Here is a 20,973-nt window from a genome sequence, read left to right as displayed (position 1 = left end):
CTCCAGCAGGTCTTTTGGATAAGTCAGATCAGCCTACAGGAGCAATCATCTGAAGGAGATTCCTAGAGCCACTTTGTACACAGGGTTGGTTGCCTTTAGCGTTTCACATAGATCCGGAAGGTTGAAGTCAAGAAGAGATGACTGAAATGTTTTGCAATGGGACCACAGTAATTAGATTCATATTTCCTGCAGTTATTGCCTTAACTTGCAGACGCTTGTCATTTAGTTAATTAGTATGATTCACTAGAATATCTAAGGAAGCATGAACCGAAGTGATTCAGCAGGAGGGAATTTTGTGGCATGACATTTACTTCAGGAATGCATTCTATGGAGTAGCACAGACATAACAGAGGGAAGTTTATTTTTCAAGCTCACAAATCAACTCTAAATGCATCCAGGGTAGAAAGTGGGAAATCAGCATTAGCCATAAGTAGTACAAAAATGTCTGAGGAGCAATGCGGATTATGTGGAGCTGCCACAATGTGTTTGGCCAAGACTTCGAGTTTCTGGAACAGAGCCAATCAGATGTAATCAGAGATCCCATGGGGAAGGTTGAAGATGGACTTCTTCTATCCATACCTTAGCTTACATTCCCTGCCCCCGTGTGCCATTGTGTCCCTACAGTGCAGGCCTTCCTCACAGAGAGAAGCAGAAGAATCCAGTGTTGTGGGATGCTAAACACCTTTGCCCCCCACCCCAGGATTCCCTGAAATGCTGGCACAAAATAATGTACTGCACATAGCAGGAAATGTTGACAGACAATTATTTTTGAAAACAAAAATGACAGCAAGATGGAAAAGAGATCCACAAAATGCCAGGTAGAAAGCATTGTACTTCTGAAACATGTGAACCAAGCTGCAGATCTTTTTCAAAAGTTTCTCAATTTTGCAGTTCAGTTCTCCAACCCAAATAATAATAATAATAATAAATTTTTCATTATACCCCGCCCTTCTCGGTTCAGGAAACCGGGCTCAGGGCGGCTAACAACAAATTTAAAACACTTAATTGATGCCACAAAAAACCCCATAAAATACGGTATAAAGCATAAATAACAATAAAATCAAAAATCAATTTAGGGGGAGAAAGTGTGCATGCAAAATATGTGTGTACGCATATAAAAAATGTGTATATGAGGAGACATGCTACAGAATTTGCTTAGGGATTTTATTTTTTTAAAAACCCCTCAAAGAAATGTGGTGAAATGTGGTGAACTGAATTTAAAACAGGTGCAATTAGGAACTGAGAGAAACCAAAATCCACAGATTTGTCTACCACAATTAGCTACTGAGCAAGACTCTTCAGTCCAGCGAAGGCATCTGTGACTGGGAAGTGGAAGCCTCCCACTTCTGCCTCTTCTGCTCCAGCTGGTTGGGAAACTCTTTGGAACAGGAGAGGTACAGGAGGGATGGAGAAGAAGGGGGCATTTGGGAAAAGCACCTCCCTCACACTTCCATTTACAGAAGGCTCCACTGGAGCAATGAATAGATTTTGGTCAATAAATCAACAATTTATTGAGGAGCACATTCAGGACTCAGCTATACAGCTGCAAATAAAACATTTTGAATGTGTTGTTAAATGCAATATACAATTGTGACATTAGATGGTGACTGTGAGCTATAGCAAATTCAATGCATTTGCCATATTTGTTTATGTTTTATGGTCTAAAGTTGGGATGAAATCAATTACCTGTACAAAATTACTTTACTCCTCAGCCTTTTCTTCTGCCAAAGATATGCCTCACGGCAGCAGAGGTTAGAGTCAGAGTTTTCTTTCTAGATGAGCTACCTTCCCAAGTTGCTGAGCCCCATCTGCCCCTCACTTCCCTCACGTGCAGAAACCGCCTTCTTGATATAATAAAGGTAAAGGTACCCCTGCCCGTACGGGCCAGTCGTGTCCGACTCTAGGGTTGTGCGCTCATCTCACTCTATAGGCCGGGAGCCAGCGCTGTCCCCAGACACTTCCGGGTCACGTGGCCAGCGTGACAAGCTGCATCTGGCGAGCCAGCGCAGCACACGGAACGCCCTTTACCTTCCCACTGGTAAGCAGTCCCTATTTATCTACTTGCACCCGGGGTGCTTTCGAACTGATAGGTTGGCAGGCGCTGGGACCGAACGAAGGGAGCGCACCCCGCCACAGGGATTCGAACCGCCGACCATGCGATCGGCAAGTCCTAGGCGCTGAGGTTTTACCCACAGCGCCACCCGCATCCCTCTTGATATAATAGTCATACCTATATTTTCCAGTGGAGTCCATTCGCGCATCTAGTCCGGTGCCACCAATGCAGAGCACTGAATAGGTATGGACCAGCCCAGGGGGTTATGCAGAATGAGAGCTCATCCTCCCCCCCCCCATCCAGTGCAGTCATATGGGCCATCTTCCCACACTCCCAAAAACCTCCAACACTGAAACATATAACAATCACAACAAACGCAACAAAAATGGAGCTCTTTAAATATGGAGAACGAATTAGTCCTTGAAATCCTACTAAATTCCACCAACTCTCTCAACAGATGGCCTGGGCAAATGAAGCTTTCTATATGTTGTTGAACTGGGACAGAGAAGTCAGGAAACCTGGAGAGTGTGGTAATGAATGAATTGCATGGTAGCCTAGCAATATTGGAAAGTCAGTGGTAGGAGAAGTGCTATTAACAAAGATTCAGACTTCAAGAAGCATATGGCACAAGTGTGCTCCGTTATGTTGGGGGGACGGGCAACAGATTTTCACCAGAGCCTCATGTCTTTACTCTGTAAAAAGTGGCCTTGGGCACAAAGGGAAATAGCTTTGGTCCTTTGTTATCCAAGAAACCTCTCCTGGGAGCTTCAGGAAGGAAAACAACTTGGTACCTGTAGAATAATAATGAAATGCGTAACATTTCTCTGAGGCTTGAAAACCATACCTTCCAACATATTATTATTTATAGCCTTCTCCTCTGATTGAGCCATGATCCTCCCCCTGTACTGCTCCTAGTGAAATTGGGGTTTTAGATTATACAGAACTGACTTATATTGGAGCGTCATATGAAAAAGGCTTGAAAATGTATGTGCCCCTCACCCCTATCTATTGGGAAGAATAATTCTTCTCATTGTCTTCTCTTGATTTTAAACTAGTGAGGAGTGCCCGGCACAGCCCAGGATTTTTTAGAAACAAAAAAATATATATTGTGATTTTTAAATGGATAGTGCATATTGGGAGTTTGGATCCATAACACAAAAAACTGGTATGAGCTTTCGTGTGCATGCACACACGAAAGCTCATACCAATAACAAACTTAGTTGGTCTCTAAGGTGCTACTGGAAGGATTTTCCCCCCTATTTTGTTTTGACTACGGCAGACCAACACGGCTACCTACCTGTAACCAAAAACTGGGTGAAGTTACCCCAAAGTCATGTTTTGGTCCAGCACCTTGATTGGCAGCCAGCATCCAAATTTCATTGACAACTGCTGCCCCCAGCTCAGGAACTCATTTGGTGGTGATCTCTGGAGAGGTGGCAGAACCTATGGAGAACAGGTGGGCAGACAAACAGATAAATGATTTACACACACACACACACAAAATTATTGGCTGGGCAGTTCCTCATCCTAGTCTTACATCTGGCTGTATCAATTTATATATAACTATCTCCCTACTATTGAAGTCTCTTTCCTTATTTTTTTGCTGAAGTCTAAAATGATGTCTGAGAGCTGGGAGTTGGGTTCTATATTTTAAAAACAATAATAAGAATTTAACCAAACTCTAGTCTCATGTACACTTGGAGAGGGATTTGAAAAGCTTACAGTTCACATAAGGAGAGCATCTCAGTTGTGACTGAATCTTGGTCTAAATATTTCAAAAAGCTAACGCTGTGTTTCATCTCAGATTTTGCCCATGTGTCTTGGGAATAGGAACTTCCTCTGGTGGTATCTTGAAAGTGAGTTCCCTTTGCTTTGAAGATTTAGATGTTCTCCTTACTTTGTAGATAGTTCAGGTGGAACAAAAAATGCATTGAAAGGATGGATCAAATAAAGGGAGGTGGACCACTTGCTGCTTTTCCCAGGCTCAGCTTTTACTTCTTTTAATTATTTTGCAATATTTCATGCTTTGTGCATGTCATCCATTCAGACAACTGAGGGACTTCATTCTTGTGCACTTCCAGGTGACCTGCTTATTGAGTATTCATCCTATTTTCTTTGCAAGGAGATTAGAAAACACTGGCTTTTTAATGAATATTCATTTTTATTTGTTTGTGGGGAATCCCATATGATGTTGCATCAAAGCAACTGCTATCACACTTTCCAGTGCATTTTCCTGTCACTACATTATCTGATCTTTGGAGAAGTAGGGTTCTTGTGCATGACAGGAAACCAGAAAGCTCATTCACAGCAGGCCTACACCTCAGGGCCAGCGCATGTGGCTTACATGCAGAACGTCCCCGGTTCAACCCCTGGCATCTCCAGGTAGGGCCAGGATCACCCCTGCCTGGAAACCTGGAGAGGTGCTGCCAGTCAGAGTAGGCCAGTGTTCTTCCCCCTTGGGTCTCCAGATATTGCTACAGGCTTAGCCAATATTCAGGGATGAGGGGAATTGTAGTCCAGCAACATCTGGGGACCCAAGACTGAAGAACACTGGGGTAGACAATATTGAGTCTTCTGACCCAGTACAAGGAAGCTTCCTATGTTCCTAACTTCTCAGCTTGAATTTTCCTGAAGAATTATGCCCTAGTATCACCATTCAACATGAGTTTGACCAAACTGCGGGAGGCAGTGGAAGACAGGAGTGCCTGGCATGCTCTGGTCCAGGGGGTCACAAAGAGTCAGACACGACTAAACAACTAAACAACAACAAATCACCATTCAAATTCACAAATACTGAGAATGACAGGCCAATCATCTGATTCAGTATCAGGGAGCTTTCTATTTTCCTAAGACCTCCCAGTCAACTATAATTGTAGAACCTGAATTTGTCTTCAGATTGAATCCCACCTGAAAATAGTGGTAGTCTGAAAGCACCTACAGTGGTGCCCCGCAAGACGAATGCCTCGCAAGACGGAAAACTCGCTAGACGAAAGAGTTTTCCGTTTTGGAGGTGCTTCGCAAAACGAATTTCCTATGGGCTTGCTTCGCAAGACGACAATGTCTTGCGAGTTCCTGCTGGTTTTTCCCCTCCCCCCCCTTTTCTAAGCCGCTAAGCCGCTTATCAGCTGATCCGATCAGCAGATAAGCCGCTAAAAGCCGCTAATAGCGCTAATAGCGCTAATCCGCTAATCCTTCAATGGGCTTGCTTCGCAAGACGAAAAAACCGCTAGACGAAGAGAATCACAGAACGGATTCTTTTTGTCTTGCGAGGCACCACTGTATTGTAGAAGATGCTACTGATGAGGTCCCAGTTCATCAGGAATGTGATACAATTATGAGTGTTGTCATCTGTTCTTTCTGGTGCCTCAGATCTGGTCTACTGGGACCAGGTAGATTTACTCCTACCTACATGCCGTTTATTCCCACACACAATTCCTTCCTCTGGGTAGAGGCAGGCATGAAGTTTCCTAGAAATAACTTGGTGGATGGGCTCTGCTTATGTACGGCAGCTGACTGAGCACCATAAGCAGAGGTGGGAAGGAACTTCACCATGTCAGATTAGCAGTGACCTGAGTGGGGAATCACCTAATTTTGCAGTGTGTCGCATCTTGCTTTGTTAACTTGGGGGTGAAGACAGTTTGTAGTCAGCACATGGAGCTGCAAAACCAGAATCTCTTGATTTTACAGACCAAGAAGCCAAACTTGATAGGGACACAGCACACACACACACCATCTTGGTGCTAGATCACTGTCTGGTCATCTGCAGAGAGGTAAGAGCAAGTGAATAGACACTGATGGTTAAGGGTACCTAAGAGGTTATTCATCATCCTTAATGCTGCTGCTATACGGAACAAGAAACAATAAGAAAGCAGAAACTGAAAATGGAAACTCCTAATTAAAAGTACAGTAGCTCAAGACTTCAGTAGTGTTGTCAGTCCACCTGGATACCCTGTTGCTATACTTGGGCTTTACAGTTTTTGAGAATATCACCACAAATTAAATCAGAGTGGGGGAGAAAAATGAGGATAGCACAGAAAACTCTGGAATGCAACAGGTCAGCACACACATCATCTTGGTTCTCTACAAGTGTGTGTGTGTGTGTGTGTGGGTGTGTGTGTGTGTGTGTGTTAGTTAAAGGAAATGAACAGCTCCAGACTGAGTTGCTAGTGTGGAAGCAACCAGAGTGCCTGATAGTTGGATAATCAAAAGTCTCTCTGGTTCTTTTTTCCCAACTACAATAACAAGTTAGGGATTATTTGTACAAGCGCAGGCTTTGCAGTCGCTTAAGAGTGAGTCTGACTTCAGTGCAATTTTCCAATCTGCTTCCCCTTATCAACAAGGTGGTTTCAAGGGTCTTCCACTCCCAGGCGTAGTACAGGGGAGGGACATTTATTTCTTGCAGAAAGGAAGATTTAGATGGTGGCAATGAAAGGGTGTGCAGTAAAGTTGATGAACACATAACTCCTTATTAAAGATGCAGCTTGTCTGGAAGCATTGAATTATTGACAGAAGGCAAATATTTGGCTTCCACACATCACTTATGAAATGCATCTGCCTTTCGTATGCCATTTCCTAATGGAAATTTGTATCTACAGAACAGCTGTGTGTCTAATGAGCAGCAAAGGCTGTAAATGTGCAAATGTACAAGCAGGTTTTGTGTTGCCAGGGGGGTCACAGAAAAGAAAGAGAATCTTGATCCCATAGATGATGTCTCACTGAAGGAGCTTAGCATGAAAAGTTCCAACAATGCCAAAACTTTCTATCAGAGCTCATGAAGCATTAGGAAAAGAGTGGAGGAGCGGAGCAAATGATGTCACAAAAACTTGCTTGGCTTGAGCAGAAGGATTTGATTGACTCTTGTAAAAATTAGTGTTCAGATTATTACATATCCTGAAGAATGTGGGGGGGGGGTTAAAAAGGAAACGGGGGGGGGAGAAATTCTTGTTATTTAACCTCTGGGGGAAACACCTGGAGAAAGAAGCCTTTGTGGTTCACCTGTCTGTGCTAAGCATCATGGGAAGAGCAATGCTCTAAACAAGGCAGCTTTGGAAGCAGGCATGTAATCCTGTGAATTCAGTTTGAATAGCTCACAAGCTTAAACCATTACCAAACACATATTTATGTTTCGGTATGGAGACACAACCAAATGTAAAAAATGTATTTGCTTCTCTAAGCGTTCCTTGGATCTAGATTCAGGTAGGTAGCAGTGTTGGTCTGACGCAGTCAAAATATATAAAAAAAATTAAAAATGTCCAGTAGCACCTTTGTTGTTGTTGTTGTTTAGTCGCTTAGTCGTGTCCGACTCTTCGTGACCCCATGGACCAGAGCACGCCAGGCACTCCTGTCTTCCACTGCCTCCCCCAGTTTAGTCAAACTCATGTTTGTAGCTTCGAGAACACTGTCCCACCATCTCGTCCTCCGTCGTCCCCTTCTCCTTGGGCCCTCCATCTTTCCCAACATCAGGGTCTTTTCCAGGGAGTCTTCTCTTCTCATGAGGTGGCCAGAACTTCAGGATCTGTCCTTCCAGTGAGCACTCACGGCTGATTTCCTTCAGAATGGACAGGTTTGATCTTCTTGCAGTCCACGGGACTCTCAAGAGTCTCCTCCAGCACCAGAATTCAAAAGCATCAATTATTCGGCGATCAGCCTTCTTGATGGTCCAGCTCTCACTTCCATACATCACTACTGGGAAAACCATGGCTTTAACTATACGGACCTTTGTTGGCAAGGTGATGTCTCTGCTTTTTAAGATGCTGTCTAGGTTTGCCATCGCCTTTCTCCCAAGGAGCAGGCGTCTTTTAATTTTGTGACTGCTGTCACCATCTGCAGTGATCATGGAGCCCAAAAAAGTAAAATCTCTCACTGCCTCCATTTCTTCTCCATCTATTTGCCAGGAGGTGATGGGACCAGTGGCCATGATCTTCGTTTTTTTGATGTTGAGCTTCAGACCATATTTTGCGCTCTCCTCTTTCACCCTCATTAAAAGGTTCTTTAATTCCTCCTCACTTTCTGCCATCAAGGTTGTGTCATCTGCATATCTGAGGTTGTTGATATTTCTTCTGGCGATCTTAATTCTGGCTTGGGATTCATCCAGCCCAGCCTTTTGCATGATGAATTCTGCATATCTGAGTTAAATAAGCAGGGAGACAATAAACAGCCTTGCCGTACTCCGTTCCCAATTTTGAACCAATCAGTTGTGCCATATCCAGTTCTAACTGTAGCTTCTTGTCCCACATAGAGATTTCTCAGGAGACAGATGAGGTGATCAGGCACTCCCATTTCTTTAAGAACTTGCCATAGTTTGCTGTGGTCGACACAGTCAAAGGCTTTTGCATAGTCAATGAAGCAGAAGTAGATGTCTTTCTGGAACTCTCTAGCTTTCTCCATAATCCAGCACATGTTTGCAATTTGGTCTCTGGTTCCTCTGCCCCTTCGAAATCCAGCTTGCACTTCTGGGAGTTCTCGGTCCAAATACTGCTTAAGCCTGCCTTGTAGAATTTTAAGCATAACCTTGCTAGCGTGTGAAATGAGTGCAATTGTGCGGTAGTTTGAGCATTCTTTGGCACTGCCCTTCTTTGGGATTGGGATCTAGACTGATCTTCTCCAATCCTCTGGTCACTGCTGAGTTTTCCAAACTTGCTGGCATATTGAGTGTAGCACCTTAACAGCATCATATTGAGTGTAGCACCTTAACAGCATCAAGGTGCTTAAAGAAGCCAGGGTGGCTATCTAAAGAACTTTTAACTGAGTTAAGATTAAAAAAGGATGTGTACAAAAAATGGAAAAGGGGGGAAACCACCAAAGAGGAATTCAAACAAATAGCCAGCACGTGTAGACACAAAGTCAGAAAAGCTAAAGCACAGAATGAACTCAGGCTTGCTAGAGAGGTTAAAAGCAACAAAAAAGGCTTTTATGGGTATGTTCGTAGCAAAAGGAAGAACAAAGAAACAGTGGGGTCACTCAGAGGAGAAGATGGTGAAATGCAAACAGGGGACACAGAAAGGGCTGAACTCCTCAATGCCTTCTTTGCCTCAGTCTTCTCCGATAAAGAAAACAATGCCCGACCTGAAGAATTTGGAGCAAATGATTCAGCAAAGGAAACACAGCCCAGAATAACTAAGGAGATAGTACAAGAATACTTGGCTAGTTTAGATGTATTCAAGTCTCCAGGGCCAGATGAACTGCATCCAAGAGTATTAAAAGAACTGGCAGATGTGATCTCAGAACCACTGGCAGTCATCTTTGAGAATTCCTGGAGAACAGGCGAAGTCCCGGCAGACTGGAGGAGGGCAAATGTTGTCCCTATTTTCAAAAAGGGGAAAAGAGAGGACCCAAATAATTACCGCCCAGTCAGTCTGACATCAATACCAGGGAAGATTCTGGAGCAGATCATTAAGCAAACAGTCTGTGAGCACCTAGAAAGGAATGCTGTGATCACCAATAGTCAGCATGGATTTCTCAAAAATAAGTCATGTCAGACTAACCTGATCTTGTTTTTTGACAGAATTACAAGCCTGGTAGATGAAGGGAATGCAGTGGATGTAGCCTACCTTGATTTCAGCAAGGCATTTGACAAGGTGCCCCATGATATTCTTGTAAAGAAGCTGGTAAAATGTGGTCTTGACTATGCTACCACTCAGTGGATTTGTAACTGGCTGACTGACCGAACCCAAAGGGTGCTCATCAATGGTTCCTCTTCATCCTGGAGAAGAGTGACTAGTGGGGTGCCACAGGGTTCTGTCTTGGGCCCGGTCTTATTCAACATCTTTATCAACGACTTGGATGATGGACTCAAGGGCATCCTGATCAAATTTGCAGATGACACCAAACTGGGAGGGGTGGCTAACACCCCAGAGGACAGGATCACACTTCAAAACGACCTTGACAGATTAGAGAACTGGGCCAAAACAAACAAGATGAATTTTAACAGGGAGAAATGTAAAGTATTGCACTTGGGCAAAAAAATGAGAGGCACAAATACAAGATGGGTGACACCTGGCTTGAGAGCAGTACATGTGAAAAGGATCTAGGAGTCTTGGTTGACCACAAACTTGACATGAGCCAACAGTGCGACGCGGCAGCTAAAAAAGCCAATGCAATTCTGGGCTGCATCAATAGGAGTATAGCATCTAGATCAAGGGAAGTAATAGTGCCACTGTATTCTTCTCTGGTCAGACCTCACCTGGAGTACTGTGTCCAGTTCTGGGCACAACAATTCAAGAAGGACACTGACAAACTGGAACGTGTCCAGAGGAGGGCAACCAAAATGGTCAAAGGCCTGGAAACGCTGCCTTATGAGGAACGGCTAAGGGAGCTGGGCATGTTTAGCCTGGAGAAGAGGAGGTTAAGGGGTGATATGATAGCCATGTTCAAATATATAAAAGGATGTCACATAGAGGAGGGAGAAAGGTTGTTTTCTGCTGCTCCAGAGAAGCGGACACGGAGCAATGGATTCAAACTACAAGAAAGAAGATTCCACCTAAACATTAGGAAGAACTTCCTGACAGTAAGAGCTGTTTGACAGTGGAATTTGCTGCCAAGGAGTGTGGTGGAGTCTCCTCCTTTGGTGGCCTTTAAGCAGAGGCTTGACAACCATATGTCAGGAGTGCTCTGATGGTGTTTCCTGCTTGGCAGGGGGTTGGACTCGATGGCCCTTGTGGTCTCTTCCAACTCTATGATTCTATGATTCTATGATCATCTTTTAAAATTTTAAATAGTTCAGCTGGAATATCATCACTTCCACTGGCCTTGTTATTAGCAGTGCTTTCTAAGGCCCATTGGCCTCACTCTCCAGGATGTCTGGCTCAAGGTCAGCAACCACACTACCTGGGGTATACGAGACATCCATTTCTTTCTGGTATAGTTCCTCTGTGTATTCTTGCCACCTCTTCTTGATGTCTTCTGCTTCTGTTAGGTCCTTTCCACTTTTGTCTTTTATTACGGCAATCTTTGTACCAAATGTTCCTTTCATATCTCCAATTTTCTTGAACAGATCTCTGGTTTTTCCCATTCTATTGTTTTCCTCTATTTCTTTGCATTGCTCGTTTAAGAAGGCCTTCTTGTCTCTCCTTGATATTTTTTGGAAATCTGCATTCAATTTCCTGTATCTTTCACTATCTCCCTCGCATTTTGCTTGCCTTCTCTCCCCCGCTGTTTGTAAGGCCTCGTTGGACAGCCACTTTGCTTTCTTGCATTTCCTTTTAATTGGGATGGTTTTAGTTGCTGCCTTCTGTATAATGCTACGAGGCTCCATCCATAGTTCTTCAGGCACTCTGTCCACCAAATCTAAATCCTTAAACCTGTTCCTCACTTCCACTGCGTATTCATAAGGAATTTGACTTAGATTGTATCTTACTGGCCCAGTGGTTTTTCCTACTTTCTTCAGTTTAAGCTTGAATTTTGCTATAAGAAGCTGATGATCTGAGCCACAGTCAGCTCCAGATCTTGTTTTTGCTGTCTGTATAGATCTTCTCCATCTTTGGCTGCAGAGAATATAATCAATCTGATTTCGATGCTGCCCATATGGTGATGTCCATGTGTAGAGTCGTCTCTTGTGTTGTTGGAAAAGTGTGTTTGTGATGACCAGCTTGTTCTCTTGACAGAATTCTATTAGCCTTTGCCCTGCTTTGTTTTGATCCCCAAGGCCAAACTTGCCAGTTGTTCCTTTTATCTCTTGATTCCCTACTTTAGCATTCCAATCCCCTATAATGAGAAGAACATCCTTCTTTGGTGTCACTTCTATAAGGTGTTGTAAGTCTTCATAGAACTGGTCAATTTCAGTTTCTTCAGCACCAGTGGTTGGTGCATAAACTTGGATTACTGTGATGTTAAAAGGTCTGCCTTGGATTCGTATCGAGATCATTCTATCATTTTTGAGATTGCATCCCAGTACAGCTTTCGTCACTCTTTTGTTGACTATGAGGGCCACTCCATTTCTTTTACGGGATTCTTGCCCACAGTAGTAGATATGATGGTCATCCGAACTGAATTCGCCCATTCCTATCTATTTCAGTTCACTGATGCCCAGGATATCAATATTCCGTATCTGAAGCAGTGTGCATGAACATGAAAGCTCATACCAGAACAAACTTATTTGGTCTCTAAGGTGCTACTGGACAATTTTTTTATTTATTTTTATTTTTTATTTATATATATTTCATTCCTTGGATGTATTATATGAGTTTCAGGTCTCTGGATTCAGGTAAATGATTTTGCCTGAAGTATTGCTTGTTGCAAATCAGGGATTCTTTCTTTTAAACTCATTTAGCAAAATGTATAGACCAAATAATAATATGTCTAAGCACTTTACAGAAAATGGTGTCTCATTGTTATCAAGTTCATTTGGATATGTATTTGGACATGTGCACAATTTACCTTGATATTTATATAGGATTTATATTAGGATTGATGCATTATTCTTATCTTTCTTGATGGGTTGTGCTCATTGTTAATGGGAGCTAGTGTCAGATCTTCAAACTACTGAATAATGTTTGTCCTTCCAAACCTGGAATTTATGCCTCTTTTTTGTCCACCTGTTAGTCCCCTCACCTAATGTGCACAAACATCTGCAAATATCAATAATTTTTCCATAACAAAGTTAACTTTGACCAGAAGAGACACCCCATGGACACCACCATACTCAGTGGGGCATTATGAACATTACATCATCTGAACTAGCCAATTCCTTCCTATGCTATGGAGTCCAATTTATGCAAAACTCCATTTTAAAAATCCAAATCTAATGCCTATCTCTATTATGAATTTTATTGATGTATCCATCAGGCACACGGAACTCCTGTCTCATTTTCATTGGATTCATCTGCTAAACCTGAAATGTTCTTTGCCATATGATACTGTGTCTGATTAATTAAAAATCTACTCCCCCACCGCAACCTCCTTTGAGGACTTGTTTGAAATCAATACATGGATCTGCAATCATGGAACAGCACACTCCTCCACCGCAAGTAGGAGCGACATGATGGGCTGTCACGCCTGCTGTGGATTAAGCTCCATTGATTAATGAGATGAGATGTCAAGGATGAGCCTGCTGTTTCAGGTGTGCAATATCCAGTCATTTTCATCCTCTCTCCTGCTGATGTCATTGAAACTTCCCTGAGGAACGGGAATAAACAGCAGGCTCTTGAATACAGCCAGTGGCTCTTTTGGTGTGGATTGATGCAGTTAGAAAACCCTTGCAGGATAATAGAAAGTAAGGCTTGAAATCACAACCATTCCCTTAGTGTGCCCACTGCATCCAACCCAGTACCAAACTGTTCTCCCTGGCACTGCCTGTTAATTACTTTTGGGACAACGAATGTTGCTGATGGATTATACATCACCCAGACAACAATCCAATTTTGCTGCACACCAGATTGGAACATTGCTTTGTGTGACTTGAAAGTGAATGCCAGGAGGAAGGGAGAGCAATAAAAGTATGGAAATATTTTCTAGATAGGGAGAATTATGAGCAAAAGGGAGGAAATCCTTATATTGCCCCATTTAGTAGCTTGCTCATTGCTTTATTGGTTTTCAAGATGGAGGGGGAGGGAACAGCTGCAGTCGCCTGCGGTTCCTGCGCAATGTTTGCCATCTTGCCAAAGGTTGCAGGCAGCTGTACCTGCAGCAATTGTATGTTGATTGCCCTCTTAGAAGACAAAGTCCAGCAACTGGAGGAACGTGTAGCTACGCTCCAAAGAATTAGAGAGCTGGAGCTCTTCTTGGAAGCAACAGAGAACACCGTCTCCACCAAGGAGGAGACAGGGGACTCCCCTGAGAAGGAGGCTAGTTCACCAACACAGGAGCCAGATATATGGAGAAGCGTGACTCAAAGAGGTAGGAGGCCCAGGGTTCGTTCTGATTGTTTAGAAATACACAATCGCTTTGAGGTCCTCTCCCCTAGCATGGAAGACTCCATTTGAACAGACTCCATTTGAGGATCTCTCCCTCATTACAGTCGATCAGGTATATGAAGACGAGCAGCAAAGTCAGTCCTCAGGGAATGTGCAGGTGACCTTGGAACGGACAGCTCACGGAAGAACCCCGACCAAACCTAAGAGGAGGCGTGTAGTGGTGATAGGGGATTCCCTACTGAGGGGAACAGAAGCAGTGATCTGTGGGTCTGACAAGATGTCTCGGGAGGTGTGCTGTCTCCCCGGGGCTAAGATCCAAGATGTAACTGAACAACTGCAAGGAATCATAAAACCCACTGACAAGTACCCCTTCCTCTTGGTTCATGTGGGAACCAATGACACTGCAAGCAATAGCCTCCAGAAAATCAAAAGAGACTACGAGGCTCTGGGCAGGAAATTGAAGCAATTAAATGCACAAATTGTCATCTCATCTGTCCTCCCAGTTGAACGACGTGGCCCAGGGAGAGAGGGGAAAATAGTGGAAGTGAACAGCTGGCTTCGCAAATGGTGTAAACAGGAACGGTTTGGATTCTTAGATCACGGACTGCAGTTTCTTGAAGATGGACTTCTGGCAAGCGATGGGCTGCACCTCACAACGGTTGGGAGAAATGTTTTTGCCAAAAATCTCAGAAACCTCATCAGGAGGGCTTTAAACTGACTAATGTGGGGGAGGGAGACAGTGCTCCTGAAGGTAGGAGTCTATCAATTAATGAAGATGATCATCCAAATGCCATAGACCAAATGGAGCAAACAGCACGCAGACCTAGTGGGGGGAGGAAAAAATCCTTAAATAAGAGACACGGGGGAATGATTAATGGACTTCAATGTCTGTACACTAATGCGCAAAGCATGGGAAATAAACCAGATGAGCTTGAGCTCTTGGTACAGCAAACTAAATATGACATAATAGGCATCACTGAAACCTGGTGGGATAAGTCCCACGATTGGAATGTAATAATGGAGGGATACAATCTATTTCAGAGAAACAGACCAGACAAGAAAGGAGGACGAGTGGCGTTATATGTCAGGGATGTGTATACCTGTGAAGAGATCCGAGATTTAGAACCTCAAAGCCAAAGTGAGAGCATTTGGGTCAAAATTAAGGGAGAGAAGAATAACAGAGACCTCATTGTGGGAGTTTACTATAGATCCCCAAGCCAAACGGAGGACATAGATGATGCCTTCCTGGAACAGATGGCCAAGCATGCAAAAGGAAGGGAGATAGTAGTAATGGGGGACTTCAATTACCCGGATATTTGTTGGATGTCAAACTCAGCCAAGAGCATAAGGTCAAACAGATTCCTCACTGGCCTTGCAGACAACTTCATTGTCCAGAAAGTGGGAGAAGCAACAAGAGGAACAGCCATTTTAGATCTGGTCCTAACCAATGTTGATGACCTGGTTAGTGGGGTAGAAGTGGAAGGATCATTAGGCGCAAGTGATCATGCTCTTCTGAAGTTTACTATACAGAGGAAAGGAGCAGCCAAGCATACTGGGACTCAATTTCTTGACTTTAAGAAAGCCGACTTCATAAAGCTTAGGGAAGTGCTGGGTGAGATCCCATGGACAGTAATACTAAAAGGAAAGGGAGTTCATGATGGCTGGGAGTTTGTTAAGAGGGAGATAGTAAAAGCACAACTTCAGGCAATACCAATGAGACGGAAACATGGAAGGTGCCTAAAGAAGCCAGGGTGGCTATCTAAAGAACTTTTAACTGAGTTAAGATTAAAAAAGGATGTGTACAAAAAATGGAAAAGGGGGGAAATCACCAAAGAGGAATTCAAACAAATAGCCAGCACATGTAGACACAAAGTCAGAAAAGCTAAAGCACAGAATGAACTCAGGCTTGCTAGAGAGGTTAAAAGCAACAAAAAAAGGCTTTTATGGGTATGTTCGTAGCAAAAGGAAGAACAAAGAAACAGTGGGGTCACTCAGAGGAGAAGATGGTGAAATGCAAACAGAGGACACAGAAAGGGCTGAACTCCTCAATGCCTTCTTTGCCTCAGTATTCTCCGATAAAGAAAACAATGCCCGACCTGAAGAATTTGGAGCAAATGATTCAGCAGAGGAAACACAGCCCAGAATAACTAAGGAGTTAGTACAAGAATACTTGGCTAGTTGGATAGTACAAGAATACTTGGATAGTACAAGAATACTTGGTGTTTCCTGCTTGGCAGGGGGTTGGACTCGATGGCCCTTGTGGTCTCTTCCAACTCTATGATTCAAAGGTTTGAACTTCATGACCTCCATACCTCTAAAGCTCTCTCTCAGTGGTAGGCAATGCCCAGTATATTATTGAGTTGGATCCTTCATGAGTAGATCGGATTGTTCTGGACCCACCAAGAAAATTGTTGTGAGTTTGGTGGCGGGATAGTCTGCATGGTGTCCTGGATCCAGCATGGGTTTAAATCTAAATCCATTGCTAAACTAATCAGGCATGTTTCTTTGGGAGATAATGGCCATGGTTGCTACCTAAGTACCTTAATTAGTATAACAAAAGAAGTTGCTCTATGTCAGCCAGCAAATGGATGGACCTTCCCTTCCACCACCTCACCTGACTGGTAATTAAAATGACAATAGCCAGGAGTTTTCTGTGAGCTGAGCTGGAAGTAGCCTGCAGGCAGAAGCTGAGAGACAGAGCCATGCTTGATTTCTGCCAGAATCCAAGGCTGTGACTATGAGAGAAGCAAGACCTTTGTTAATACTGTGAGCCTCTCCACCTTAGGCTCAGGTTGTATAGATGTATACATAAACCATATATCCTAAAGACACCACAGTCTCTGCTGTCCCTCATTTTAAGGAAACCAAACCCTGGGTAAGCGCCTGAAGCCCCTGGAATCTCGCACTGCTTGGAGATTGGGGTGGGTATGTAACAATATACAGAACCATTATCCTTGCAGAAATGGTGGGAAATGTTAGTGGCTGGAGCAGAAAATCCAAATGGCATATCCTCATGGTAACGAAAACATAATAATAAATTAAATAATCATTTACTGTGGTTCCATAGTACCCCAAAACCTGCTATCTGGGTTAATTTGATAATTACACCTAATAGTGGAGCAGCCCATCTACAGTAGTGTAGTGGATTCTATTCCCCAAAATAGTTTGATTTCCACCCAGCTCCCCATCAGTGAATATTAGGGCATATGGAGCTCATTGCCTCATCTAAGGCCCTTTGGTCCTGAAATCCAGGGGGTGAGTGTCATGCTCCTCTGTTTGCAATTCATTTGCTTCCTGGACTGTAGGCTCGTCTCTCCTCTACCTAATGAGGCTTTCAATTCCTGTGAAGAACTTGTTCAGCTCATTTGATCCATTTGCACTCCATAAATAGCTTTCTCTGCAAATCTGCTGGACAGCAGAACCCTGTCTAAAATCTTAAATGTCCCTTTAAGTTATGCAGCTGCTACTGGAAGAGGTTTATTGGGGACTCAGGCCTGGTGGTGGTGGTGTGGTGTAAACCATAAAACACAGTGGGACCAGTGGCGGAAAGAGGAAACACGTGGGCTTGATTTTATGGCACAGAGTGGCACATTTTTACAAAGTGGATTAATAAAGCTTAGATCGAAACTGAACTGAGATGAATCGAGCTTTTCCCAATCTTGGATCACCTGCATGTGATGGGGCAGCTGACCCAAGACCTGTGGCTCAGATACAGCAAGCAGTAGAAGTTGCCTCTCAGCCTCTGTGGTGCTCAGTGCTGAAATGGAAGGAATCATAGAATCATAGAGTTGGAAGAGACCACAAGGGCCATCGAGTCCAACCCCCTGCCAAGCAGGAAACACCATCAGAGCACTCCTGACATATGGTTGTCAAGCCTCTGCTTAAAGACCTCCAAAGTAGGAGACTCCACCACACTCCTTGGCAGCAAATTCCACTGTCGAACAGCTCTTACTGTCAGGAAGTTCTTCCTAATGTTTAGGTGGAATCTTCTTTCTTGTAGTTTGAATCCATTGCTCCGTGTCCGCTTCTCTGGAGCAGCAGAAAACAACCTTTCTCCCTCCTCTATGTGACATCCTTTTATATATTTGAACATCGCTATCATATCACCCCTTAACCTCCTCTTCTCCAGGCTTAACATGCCCAGCTCCCTTAGCCGTTCCTCATAAGGCATCGTTTCCAGGCCTTTGACCATTTTGGTTGCCCTCTTCTGGACACGTTCCAGTTTGTCAGTGTCCTTCTTGAATTGTGGTGCCCAGAACTGGACACAGTACTCCAGGTGAGGTCTGACCAGAGCAGAATACAGTGGCACTATTACTTCCCTTGATCTAGATGCTATACTCCTATTGATGCAGCCCAGAATTGCATTGGCTTTTTTAGCTGCCGCGTCACACTGTTGGCTCATGTCAAGTTTGTGGTCAACCAAGACTCCTAGATCCTTTTCACATGTACTGCTCTCAAGCCAGGTGTCACCCATCTTGTATTTGTGCCTCTCATTTTTTTTGCCCAAGTGCAATACTTTACATTTCTCCCTGTTAAAATTCATCTTGTTTGTTTTGGCCCAGTTCTCTAATCTGTCAAGGTCGTTTTGAAGTGTGATCCTGTCCTCTGGGGTGTTAGCCACCCCTCCCAGTTTGGTGTCATCTGCAAATTTGATCAGGATGCTCTTGAGTCCATCATCCAAGTCGTTGATAAAGATGTTGAATAAGACCGGGCCCAAGACAGAACCCTGTGGCACCCCACTAGTCACTCTTCTCCAGGATGAAGAGGAACCATTGATGAGCACCCTTTGGTCAGTCAGCCAGTTACAAATCCACTGAGTGGTAGCATAGTCAAGACCGCATTTTACCAGCTTCTTTACAAGAATATCATGGGGCACCTTGTCAAATGCCTTACTGAAATCAAGGTAGGCTATATCCACTGCGTTCCCTTCATCTACCAGGCTTGTAATTCTGTCAAAAAACGAGATCAGGTTAGTCTGACATGACTTATTTTTCAGAAATCCATGCTGACTATTGGTGATCACAGCATTCCTTTCTAGGTGCTCAGAGACTGTTTTCTTAATGATCTGCTCCAGAATCTTTCCTGGTATTGATGTCAGACTGACTGGGCGGTAATTATTTGGGTCCTCTCTTTTCCCCTTTTTGAAAATAGGGACAACATTTGCCCTCCTCCAGTCTGCCGGGACTTCGCCTGTTCTCCAGGAATTCTCAAAGATGACTGCCAGTGGTTCTGAGATCACATCTGCCAGTTCTTTTAATACTCTTGGATGCAGTTCATCTGGCCCTGGAGACTTGAATACATCTAAACTAGCCAAGTATTCTTGTACTATCTCCTTAGTTATTCTGGGCTGTGTTTCCTTTGCTGAATCATTTGCTCCAAATTCTTCAGGTCGGGCATTGTTTTCTTTATCGGAGAAGACTGAGGCAAAGAAGGCATTGAGGAGTTCAGCCCTTTCTGTGTCCCCTGTTTGCATTTCACCATCTTCTCCTCTGAGTGACCCCACTGTTTCTTTGTTCTTCCTTTTGCTACGAACATACCCACAAAAGCCTTTTTTGTTGCTTTTAACCTCTCTAGCAAGCCTGAGTTCATTCTGTGCTTTAGCTTTTCTGACTTTGTGTCTACACGTGCTGGCTATTTGTTTGAATTCCTCTTTGGTGGTTCCCCCCTTTTCCATTTTTTGTACACATCCTTTTTTAATCTTAACTCAGTTAAAAGCACTCTGCCTGATCTTTAAGCAGCAGAGCTCTTCATCTCCTGATTGCAGTGCTCCCTCTGCCTGCTCGCTAGAGAATGCTTTCTCAAGGGTAGGAAGAAGGATTTAAAAATAAATATAAAATCTCCCAGCCCAAATCACAGTGCAGAACACCACAGTGCTGAGACAGGAGATAAAAAAGGTAAAGGTAAAGGACCCCTGGACGGTTAAGTCCAGTCAAAGACGACTATGGAAATGCCATTTACCTTCCCACCTTGACGTGCTTTCGAATTGCTAGGTTGGCAGGAGCTGGGACAGAGCAACAGGAGCTCACTCTGTCATTGTGGGGATTCGAACCGCTGACCTTCTGATCAGCAAGCCCAAGAGGCTCAGTGGTTTAGACCACAGCACCACCCCCGTCCCTTTGGTTAAATATGGCTTGGACTAATTAATTGAGGCTTGATCTCTTGACACCTGAATAGCTAACTGGAACATCCATGTAGAATGGCAGTGTATCTTTGAATACCCCATGCTGATGAGAGGGGCACTTTCCAGATGCACCCACCTGTTTGCTGCACTACACAGAGGTGAGGTTGTAGGGCTGTCAGCTTTTCCACTCGCCTCTGCAGCTTTGTCTTTAGCAGCAGTTTGATCAGCAGATATTAGCAAATGCTAATATCATTTTAAAAATGTGTTTTCTGTTTTCCCATACATCAAACTTACACTAAAGGCAGAAGAGCAGGCCACGCCAACTCTTTCTGGTGAGTTGCAAATCTCATATGCTGGAGATGAAAGTTGGTGCAGAAATCTGGACGTTCCTCTCCCTCCAGTAAGCTGGATTGTGTATATATCTCTTCCCTCTAAAGAAACCTCATGTTCAATGTAAGCTTTAAAAAAAGGTGACAGACAGAGATCTGTGAGCTGCTGCATCTCACCTTCAGCTGCAGTCTCTCAGCTGCTAACTGCAGTGAATGTTTAACAATTAACAAATATTTTAAAGGCAGAAGTAGTTGGCCTGCACAGTAGAATATTTAAAGCCCTTGGTTCATATGTGGATAGTGCCAATTTATAATTTAATCACTAGTTTGATCACTTATTTGTAAAAGGTAAAGGTAGGTCAGGTAAAGGACCCCTGGATGGTGAAGTCCAGTCAAAGGTGACTATGGAGTGTGGCACTCATCTCACTTTCAGGACGAGGGAGCCAGTGTTTGTCAACACACAGCTTTCACAGGTGGCTCTGTGGTCTAAATCACTGAGCCTCTTGGGCTTACTGATCCGAAGGTCGGCGGTTCGAATCCCTGCGATGGGGTGAGTTCCCACTGCTCTGTCCCAGCTTCTGCCAACCTAGCAGTTCAAAAGCACACCAGTGCAAGTAGATA

The 20,973-nt window shown here is 43.8% G+C and overlaps 1 protein-coding gene across 1 annotated transcript in view; it reads right to left on the bottom strand.

Annotated features, from left to right (window-relative positions):
- Positions 1 to 2,953: 2,953 nt before the first annotated feature.
- CCDC3 (coiled-coil domain containing 3) overlaps positions 2,954 to 20,973 on the bottom strand; it is a 69,229-nt gene continuing 51,209 nt past the window's right edge. Inside the window, exon 3 of the mRNA XM_083464222.1 lies at positions 2,954 to 3,496. Within this exon, the coding sequence (XP_083320348.1) occupies positions 3,374 to 3,496 (123 nt within the window). The 3' untranslated portion in view covers positions 2,954 to 3,373. The remainder of the gene's footprint in view (positions 3,497 to 20,973) is intronic.

Source organism: Podarcis liolepis (genome assembly GCF_965112155.1).
Source record: "Podarcis liolepis genome assembly, chromosome: 10".
Classification (NCBI taxonomy): domain Eukaryota; kingdom Metazoa; phylum Chordata; class Lepidosauria; order Squamata; family Lacertidae; genus Podarcis; species Podarcis liolepis.
Note: the sequence above shows the minus strand (reverse complement) of the source record. Positions and strands in the feature narration are given on the sequence as shown.